Source organism: Neolamprologus multifasciatus, chromosome 2 (genome assembly GCF_963576455.1).
Source record: "Neolamprologus multifasciatus chromosome 2, fNeoMul1.2, whole genome shotgun sequence".
NCBI classification, from domain to species: domain Eukaryota; kingdom Metazoa; phylum Chordata; class Actinopteri; order Cichliformes; family Cichlidae; genus Neolamprologus; species Neolamprologus multifasciatus.
Window position 1 is genome coordinate 31,642,689 of NC_140440.1, and position 9,692 is coordinate 31,652,380.

The 9,692-nt window shown below is 42.0% G+C and overlaps 2 protein-coding genes across 2 annotated transcripts in view; both read left to right on the forward strand.

Annotated features, from left to right (window-relative positions):
• Positions 1 to 5,127, forward strand: part of atg2a (autophagy related 2A) — a 32,019-nt gene extending 26,892 nt beyond the window's left edge. Inside the window, exons 31-42 of the mRNA XM_085177444.1 lie at positions 6 to 235; positions 443 to 578; positions 700 to 921; positions 1,123 to 1,224; positions 1,486 to 1,570; positions 1,774 to 1,936; positions 2,169 to 2,238; positions 2,328 to 2,410; positions 2,517 to 2,638; positions 2,735 to 2,889; positions 3,007 to 3,165; positions 3,366 to 5,127. Of these exons, the coding sequence (XP_085033570.1) occupies positions 6 to 235; positions 443 to 578; positions 700 to 921; positions 1,123 to 1,224; positions 1,486 to 1,570; positions 1,774 to 1,936; positions 2,169 to 2,238; positions 2,328 to 2,410; positions 2,517 to 2,638; positions 2,735 to 2,889; positions 3,007 to 3,165; positions 3,366 to 3,602 (1,764 nt within the window). The 3' untranslated portion in view covers positions 3,603 to 5,127. The remainder of the gene's footprint in view (positions 1 to 5; positions 236 to 442; positions 579 to 699; positions 922 to 1,122; positions 1,225 to 1,485; positions 1,571 to 1,773; positions 1,937 to 2,168; positions 2,239 to 2,327; positions 2,411 to 2,516; positions 2,639 to 2,734; positions 2,890 to 3,006; positions 3,166 to 3,365) is intronic.
• Positions 5,128 to 6,338: 1,211 nt separating this feature from the next.
• On the forward strand, positions 6,339 to 9,478 carry trmt112 (tRNA methyltransferase activator subunit 11-2). Its single transcript, XM_085172091.1, has 4 exons — positions 6,339 to 6,527; positions 8,226 to 8,327; positions 8,860 to 8,952; positions 9,061 to 9,478. Exons 1-4 carry the CDS (start codon positions 6,453 to 6,455, stop codon positions 9,160 to 9,162), a joined length of 372 nt encoding a protein of 123 aa, XP_085028217.1. The 5' UTR covers positions 6,339 to 6,452; the 3' UTR covers positions 9,163 to 9,478.
• Positions 9,479 to 9,692: the final 214 nt, after the last annotated feature.

Here is a 9,692-nt window from a genome sequence, read left to right on the forward strand (position 1 = left end):
TACAGCCCCGGGATGGGGAGCCCACGGTAACAGTGCTGTGCGAGGGGCCCATTAGAGTGAAGGACAGCCATTTTTCCCGGCCACGTGGCAGCTCAGACCTGCTCCGAGCCCCGAGTCGCTTCCCAGTGCCTCAGAGTAGAGTCGTTTTACGGGAGATCTCTGTGGTCTGGCACCTTTACGGGGGAAAGGACTTTGGAGGCAGGCCTATGTCTCTGCATGCTCAGAACGTCAACAGGTAACAATGCACATGAATTCTTTCATGCACAGACACCCATGGTTATCATATAATTAATTATATAAATATTAAATAACTGAAACATTAGCATGCTGATTGGTCCAGTCCATACAAGGTTTTTGAAACTTTTGTGTACATAGTTTGTCAGATTTATAGTTGTTTTTTTTTTTTTTGTTCTCCTGTGTGTGTGGGTGCACCTCTCTGCAGAGGTCGTTCAGTGTCTGCTGGCGTCCGTGGGTCACCTTCTCGCTCCGCCCCCTCCTCTCGACCGCAGAACTCTTGGCGCTCAGCTGGAGGCATCGGCCGTCAGCACAGCCTGCTGATGGAGATACAGCTCACCAAGGTACACTAATGCACTGATATCACTGGTTTGAAAATGTACGTTTTTTTTAAATACATATTGGCATACAGACATATATCACTGTACCTCTGTGTCAACATGCGTCTCCTGTTTTGTCCTCCAGGTGTCGTTCCAGCATGAGTCCTACCCGGTAGCGGGGCAGGATGGGGAGGGGTCAGCAGCACCTGTGGTCGGGGTCGGTCCCGGTGGTGAGCAGCCGCTCTCCAGGCAGGTGTTCATCGTCCAGGAGCTGGAAGTTCGAGACCGACTGGCCTCCTCACAAATCAACAAATTCCTCTACCTCTACACTAGTGAGAGCATGCCCCGCCGAGCCCACTCCAACATGGTGAGACAGAGAGACGGAGGGTCTTTGACTCCAAGTCAGATGCTGTGCACGACAGAAAATTCAGTTTCTAATCAAACCATCCTGATGTTGTAAATCTTTACTTACTTTGTGCACTTTCTATTTAGCTTAGCTTTAATGCAGTTAAGGACATGATGAACAGACTTTGAATGATAGTACGCATGTGGTGTGTCATTTTTGTAGTTGACTGTGAAGGCCCTGCAGGTGTGTCCTGAGTCTGGCCTCGGGGGGCCAGAGTGCTGTCTCCGGGTCAGCCTGCTGCCGCTGAGACTCAACATCGACCAGGTAACTTTTGGGACTGAATACTGAGAGCTGCTCTTGAACCTCGTCCATGAGGTGGTGGCACAAAAAAAACCAACTTTTACTGCAGAAATTATTTTGAGTACAGATGTATTAAATCTGTTTGATTATCATAAACGAGCCGTTTCACGCTCCACAGATGTTTCTTTGTAGCTCAAAATTCATTCAGTACCATTCATTCTGCTGTTTGTACTGCTCCCATAAAGTCTTCACGTCTTTTCTTATTTTTTTCTGTTTCTTGTGTAGGACGCACTGTTTTTCCTGAAAGACTTTTTTAGTAATCTAGCTTCCTCTGTTAATCCTTACCTGCCTGTGGATCCTGCAGCTGAAGGTGAGCTCTGTCAGGTCTTCTTTTATCATTCAGTTCTTTGATGTCAGATGTGCCGAGCTGATTTTTATGGAGTTGTAGCCTTTTTCTTGTTCATCGTTGTAGCACGATGAATTTTAATTAGCTACAGAGTACATTTAAATGATGACTGAGGTGAATTTTTAGCATGCTAGATTTGTGACCTGTTGTAATTTCTCTGTTTTCAGTGAAGGCAGATTTCTCCCAGAAGGGGTCTGAGGATCTAGAGATGGCTGCTGCTGCAGGTAGTCTTGGACCCGACCTCACAGCTTCTGTGGAAACTACCTACAGTGAGCAGAGTTCCTCTTCTGCCGGCTCCAGCGCCTCCTCGGACCAGCCAATCTACTTCCGGTATGTAGTGACTGAAAAGAGAGTGAGAAATCTAGAGAAACAGAATAAAAAAGAAAGAGCAGAGAATACTGTAAAGATGATGTAAGTTACTAGCTAGGAAACTCCTATGTTACAGATTCCAAAAAAGAAAAATCACCTCTAACAAATTAACTTAAATAAAGTAGAGTAACTCAAAGACTAAAAGTTTCAATGATTGATAAAGTTTCCCGCTTCTTGTCTCCACCCTTTTCAGGGAGTTTCGTTTCACATCTGAAGTGCCTATTTGGCTCGACTATCATGGCAAGCATGTCGTCATTGAACAAGTGAGTGGTCATTCAGAGATCCTGTCTACTAATTCAAACAAAAAGCTGAAGGGTTTAAATGATGCGTTTTCACACTTGTTGTTCCTCAGGGGACGTTTGCAGGGATTCTGATCGGTCTGGCCCAATTAAACTGCTCCGAGCTGAAACTGAAGAGGCTCTGCTGCAGACACGGGTAAAAACAAACGAACCAACAAGCAAACATTTCAGTTATTTTTCAGTAATTTGCCCTAAATTCGCTGTTAGTAGTTTGACTTTCTGAGACTTTCTGCATGTTCCAGTCTCCTCGGGGTCGACAAAGTGATTCAGTACGCCGTCACAGAGTGGCTGACGGACATCAGGAAGAATCAGCTGCCCGGCATCCTGGGAGGTGTCGGACCCATGCACTCAGTCGTCCAGCTGTGTAAGTTGCTTTTGTTTTCTGCAAACGTTTTTACAGCTGCTTTCCATTATTGCTTGGATTGTGGTTCATACTTCCTCTCTCCTTCATCCTGTCCAGTCCACGGAGTGAGGGATTTGTTCTGGCTGCCTATAGAGCAGTACAGGAAGGATGGACGCATCATTCGAGGTCTCCAGAGGGGGGCAGCGTCCTTTGGTACCTCAACAGCATCCGCTGCTCTGGAGCTTAGCAACAGGCTGGTGCAGGCTATCCAGGTACTCTGAGTGCAGATCACGACTCTTAGTTACACAGTCGTTAAAAGCCTGAAAGTAAAGCACACACATTCCTAATATGCCAATAACTCTTCTGGTGTCTGTGTACCTCTGTGACAGGCTACAGCAGAGACCGTGTACGACATCTTGTCTCCAACGCCTCCTCTGAATCGCTATGCCATCACCGAGGGCCGGGCCACCTCTAGTCGACCTCGAAGAGTCGCCCAGCCTGCAGACCTTAGGGAAGGAGTGGCCAAGGCCTACGACACCGTCAGAGAGGTACGTGCCCAAATAAAATGTAGAAAGAGTTCATGGGTTAGAGGCCAGGGTTAACCAGGGCTGAGGATGAAAAGAAAATATATGCAGCTACATCTATGTTGGTAGAAGAGGTTAACTATATGTTAAAAGGCCTTGTAGAAACTTCCGCATGCAAGAATGCAAAGGGGGTTGAAAAACTGTCTGCTCTCTTTACTCTCCAGGGAGTGATTGACACGGCCCAACAGTTGTGCGATGTAGCATCCCGCGGCCACGAACAGAAAGGTCTCCCCGGAGCCGTGGGCGGCGTCCTGCGGCAGATCCCGCCCACTGTAGTCCGACCTTTAATAGTGGCCTCTGAAGCCACCTCCAATCTGCTGGGTGGCATGAGAAACCAGATCAAACCGGACGCCCGGAAAGAAGATTTCCTCAAGTGGCGCACAGAGGACGGCCAAGAATGAGGACAGCTTTTTGTGTGTGTGTGTGAGGGAAAGTGTGTGTGCGTACGTGTATACGAGAGTATGAAATTATGATCTGGGAAAGTCTATTCTGTGGGAATCCAGGGGTTGTATGAGTAGCTGCATGTGTGTTGTGTCTAAAAAGAGTCAGTGTGTGCTCCAATGCAAAAAAGAGAAAAGGAAAGAAGAAATTTTAAAAAAATGACTAACTACTGCTGCAGTTCCTGACGCACAGTGTTTAATGTTGCTCCCACATACATAGACGTGCAAGACTTCATTTTTCTGTTCAGCATTCGCTCGTTTTCCCGCTCTCTGTTACACACTAGTGTTTTTCTTCTTAACGTCAGTGCAAACATATCGCCGTCACTTTCTGCTGGCTTCATTTTCAGTCTGACCCGGGCAGAGGGGGCAGGTAAGATTATCACGCTCTGTGTTTCTTCACTCATTTGTGTGCTCTGAACTGTGATGGTTGAAGCTGTTTGTAATTTGAAGCAGCGATTTCAAGCACGAGTTGCACGGAGCACTGAGAAGGGATGTTTATAACTGAGAGCTGCTTCACTTTAATGAGCTTTCTGCAGATGAGTGGGGGGTACCTGTCTTTGGAGGGGGGTTGCCATGTGTTAGTTTTGCTCTCTTTGTGCTCATAATGGAAACTGAAAATATTTTCGATCAAGTGTCCTTTGCTTAACACCCTTGCAGATGGTACAAAGCTGTGTGATTGGTTTAGCTGTGACTCCCACTATGCACCCGCTACCCTCAGTGCTGTTATTCGTGCCATAAACCTTACAGTGTCCTTTTTAACTAGTTTGTGTTGCCTTCCTCGGATCTGTACCTCATCCCCTACTCAAAGCTCAGCACATACAGTGGCATACCTGACTGAACAGAAACAACGGGTCACATGAAGTCTCTAAATTTTGTAGCATATTGGATTCTGCTCGAGCTTCACGAAGATGAACGTTTTTCCAAGCTGACGTCACTGCAGCTCTCCTGTTAAATGTCAGATCCTGGGATCTCAATTAGCCCACTATGTCCTCAGAAGTCCTCTGCCCACATCTTTAGTTGCCTTTCTGCATTGATTTTGTAATTGTCTCTTCTTCTTAGTTTTTTTTAAAAATATTATTATTATTATTTTGTTAAAGCATAAGTATTGTCATGTTTGTTTTCAGAGTAAGAGTAAAGAGGTATGTGAATCTGGTGAAAATGGAGGATGGAAAAATTAGGGTTAAAAATGTTTTACATTTTCTTTTTTTGTTTGTTTTTAATCAGTGTGAGGGACGCATGTCCCTGTCTGTGTGTGTGTGTGTGTGTGTGTGTGTGTGTGTGTGTCTGTCTGTCTGTCTGTGTGAGGATGAGAAAATGTGTTTGCGCACATGATGCACGTCTGTGAAGGTGACAGGTTGATGCTTGTTACACCTCTTGCGTGTAATTACTATTGACTATATCATAAACTGTATGAATGACCTGTATAATACAAAGATGAGGATTATACAAAATTAATAGAAAAATTAAAAAAATTTGAGTATAAAAACCGAACAGCTGTCTGCCTTTATTTATTGTATTTTTATTATTATGATTCTTATTATTGTTATTATTATTTATTTATTGTATCTATTGGTAATTTAAGCAGTGTTGTTGCTGTACAGTTTGTATACTGTGGCATTTCAGGAACTTACTTGTAATTACTTGCATCCAAAATGATGGCCAGTATTGTATCTTCACTTGTTTAAAAAAAAGTTAAGACTGAAAGTAACTCAATCGTGAGCTGGTGCAGTAATTAAACCTGTAAGTATGTACTGGTGCATCAATAATTATATTGTAAAACCTGAGTATTGATAATATTTTTATAAAATATACTGAGAATAGTGTATTTACATATATTTATTTACTTTTTTAACTTTTTAATCTCTTTCATTACTTCTTTCTCTGACAATTGTTGTGCATGTTGCGTGAGGTAACGGCTATTACAAAAAAAAAATCACACTTTTTAATTTTTACACTAAATACATAATAATGGGTGATTCTATATTTGGAGGAAAATTTAGACTTCAAAAATTACAAAAGAACAAAAGACAGAGAAACTTTGTAATTTTCTACTATGTGTTTAAGAAAAACAAACAGACAAACGGTTTGAAACTTTGTGGAAGTGGAAGTAGACCAAAGGTCACCATGGGTAGAAGGTCTACCTCTCTGCTTTGTCTCCTCCTGTTCCAGGCTAAATGGGTGTTACCGAAATCTACAAAATAAAGGATATATAAATTTCGCTGCCAAAAACGGATTTTCCAGAAACTTGCAGTGCAAAATTACTGTTATGCAATATATATATATATTGTATATATATATATATATATATATATATATATATATATATATATATATATATATATTAAAATACGTTAATATTATTTAAACACATTTAAACTGGTTGGATCATTACAACAAACATGTAAAAAAAAAAAAAAAAAAGAAAAAAGAAAAGAAAAGGTGGATTTATAACTTACTTGGTAATTTGACCTGCAGTTTGGTACTGCAGAAGTAGGAACAAGAGGAAAAAAAACAAAAAAGAGGGGTGTTCAGAAGCTACTTTATATATTACATATTTTGGAAACATTTTTGTGTAATTTATACGACAAATATTTGTTTTAGTATTTTTGTGGTACGGAAAATGTGCCTTTATTTAAAAAAATTACCCCTAATAATAAATTAAAAGCCACTAGGAATCAACGGAAGCTTTGGGAATCTTTAATGCGACGTACCGCTGTCACTTCCGGTGCACATGTAAACTCCGCAGCGTGGTTTACGTGTAGCTGTCAGAGTGTTTGCAGTTTTCTGGCTTTTTAGCGCCTGTTTGTAAACATGAAGCTCCTCACGCACAACATGTTGACGTCTCACGTGAAAGGGGTCACCAAGGGATACCCACTGCTCATCAAGGTAACCGCGAACACCTGGACAGCAGCTAATTCTAAAACACCAGAGCTCACCGAGTTTATCGCGACACACGTTTCTGCTAACGCCGAGGTCTAGTGTTTAGGTTTGATTTATGCAGCAGCAGTTAACAGTTCGCTTTATACTGTAAGGCTAAGACCTGAAGGATTAGAGAGAAACCCAAACAATCAGATGTTTCCCTCTGAGCTGCATTTGGCAACAGTGGGAAGGAAGAACTCCCTTTTAGTTGGGAGATCCAGGCTCAGGAAAGGGAAGCCATCTGTTGTTTCTCTGCGGTTTTTATGGCTCATATCTTTGCTATTTTGGTAAATAGGCTCTAATCAACATAAGTTATGAAGGGATCATATATAAAATATAGAAATGTCTTATTTAAAAAGACATTTTTAATGTCAGACTCAGGGAGCGCTTTTACCTCGATAAGAATATGGAAAAGTAACTTGATAGGCTTGGTAAGGCTTGATATTTTTATAGGTCAAAAATTAAGAACAGTTTAATTACCAACACGAATCCAGGAAGAGTTTGCAGGGTCAGGAGTAAGAGGAGAATAATAAAGGGAGAGCACAGAGAGACGAGGACAAAACCCACACTATCAGAGAGAGAGAAAACAAAACTTAATGACATCAATTAGTGGGATAAAATGTGTGTAGAGTGGAAATAATCTGAGCCTATTGCAGCATAACGTGATCCAGCTCCAGCTATAATCTTCATGATGATGAGAGGCTCTGAGAGCCAGGTGCTGGCATGGGATGAAATGGCACTATAAGATCACTACTTGGTCATCTACAGTCAGAAGTATTGGCAAGAAATGAAGTCTGTTATTTAAGTTTTTATAGTTGATACTGCAGCTTTATCACCACACATCCAGACTCAATGAGATTCTTTTGCAGAGCCTTCATACTTTTACATCAGCTGATCTGAGATCAGTTACATGTACATACATACACAAATTTATTTTGTTCACACGGGTTTACACTTAATTGGCGTTAAGCCTTTGTAAGCCTACGCAGGTTTTATGTTTTATCTTTATATATAAAATGAAATGTGCTGTACAAATAAAATTGCCATTACACGCTGTAACAGTTGCTGAATCACTGAAATGCACTTTACACTGAGCATTTTATCATGTTGTCTGATTTCTGCTTATGTAAATCGTGTGTGACTGTATCTACATTTTTATGCAGCAGATGGCAGGGCAGCACTCCTAATGTCACTAACCTCTGCTTCAGTGACAATAAAGCTTAATTCTAATTTTATTCTTGTGAAATCCGGTGTAAGATTTTAAGTAGTCACGATTAATTAAAAATATTCTTTTCCTGTTACACACGACAGAGTGGTTGATAGTTACTGCTACTGTTTACCCCATAAACATCTTTTATTTTTATTTCTTTCTTTTCATATACAGTTAAATGTAAAAAAAGCACAGCAGAAATTTGGATATTATCTCAGGGGAATGTTGAAGATGGTCACATTGTACATCAGCTGTGTAACATTTCATTGAAAACAAGTATATAATTGCGGCAAACATTAAAATGTTTCTCATCTATAATGATTGACGGGTTGCATTTAAACCCTTGCCGGCAATAGGCAAATATGCACATCTGGTCTTGTGTGACATCACGTGTGCGTGTTTTGAATGAGTGTTAATACTGAACATTTTAAACTCGTGCGTTCTCTGTTGTGCAGGCCACTGAGGTGAAGGTGAATGAGGTGGAGTTTAACCCTCAGTTTGTCAGCCGGATGATCCCCAAACTGGAGTGGGGCGCTCTGGTCCAGGCAGCGGAGGAGGTGAGTCAGACATCACCGACTTTCATCGTTGATGCTAAACTGGTTGTAATGGGGTGTGAGTGTGAACGAATGAATGTTTAATGGACTGGTTACCTGTTCAGGTTGTGTCCAGCCCCTCACTCTGTTTGTTGGGATGGGCTCCAGTGAACCTGAGCTGGATGAGTGGTTAAGAAAATGATTCAAAGTGGCATAAAAAGAAAAGGAGAACTAATATTCAGTGAGCACCCTTTGCCTTGAAAGTAGCATCAGTGCTCGGCACGCTTGCTTCTTAAGATGAATAATAAGGGAGGTTGTTTTGAGTGTGTGTGGATTTCATCTCCCTCTTCATGTGACCACAGGCTGAATAAGGTTATTTTTTATGACTCTGGCTTTTATGTATGAGGTTGTTGTCAACCTGGCGATACTGCATCAATCGAATTGATCCATAAAGCATCACAGGACTTTGTGTTTATAAAAAATGCTCCACAGTAAACTTTCACTGGGGTGCATGTTGTAACGTAAACACCCGATGCAATCCTTTTTCTCTCTGTAGCTGGGTCATCGGCAGGACCTGCCAGGCGAGCTGGTGCAGGAATACGAGAAAAACGAAGACTTCCTGAAGAAAGTGCACCGAGTGCTGTTAGAGGTAAATGGCTCCAAGATGCCAATTTTTAATTTTTAAGAGCGTGATAATGTGTGCGGATTTTGCACTATGGTGCCACCTAGTGGTGACTTCTTGTCTATTGCGTTGTAGGTGGAGGTGATAGAGGGCTGTCTGCAGTGCCCTGAATCAGGACGGGAGTTCCCGATCTCCAAAGGAATCCCCAACATGCTGCTGAATGAAGACGAGGTGTAGATGGCACCGCGGCGGTTCCCATTCACCTCCTCACCCCTAAACTGTGTTTCTGACTCTGGACTGCGTGCATTCAGAGACAGGCTGGACTCTGGCCAGAGTTGGAAAACGGGCCACCGGTTTGATTGTAGTTGTGGCATCTGAACAGCCGATGCCGCCAGTGGAGAAGATTTGACGTTTAACAGATGGAAACGTTCCCTGAGAGTAACCCCCAGTGCTTTTATTTGTATTTATTTTTGTAACTGTTTTGACTCCTTTCTTGTTTTTTCTTGTCTTTTCTTTTTTTCTTTTCCTTTTTCAATAAAACTGTCCAGATTTTCATGATAGCCAGAGTCATTAGTGGGAAATATGGATTCAGTTATATGCTAAAATATAACCCTGAGAGGCTGGCTCTGAACCCCATCCTGCCTTCTGCTAAGGGCCAGATGACGTGGCAGTGGCTTGTCTATATTTGGCTTTGAGGAAAAAGAGGCAGAAACGGCAGGCAGGCAGGCTGGAGGTTGTTTTTGAGGAAGTCTTCCTTTTTTTTTTTT

Excerpts from the sequence above, each read along its gene's own strand:
- trmt112 (XM_085172091.1), top strand. The coding sequence starts at position 6,453 with ATGAAGCTCCTCACGCACAACATGTTGACGTCTCACGTGAAAGGGGTC. Across the intron at positions 8,328-8,859 it reads TGGTCCAGGCAGCGGAGGAG|CTGGGTCATCGGCAGGACCT; the intron begins GTGAGTCAGACA and ends TTCTCTCTGTAG. Across the intron at positions 8,953-9,060 it reads TGCACCGAGTGCTGTTAGAG|GTGGAGGTGATAGAGGGCTG; the intron begins GTAAATGGCTCC and ends ATTGCGTTGTAG.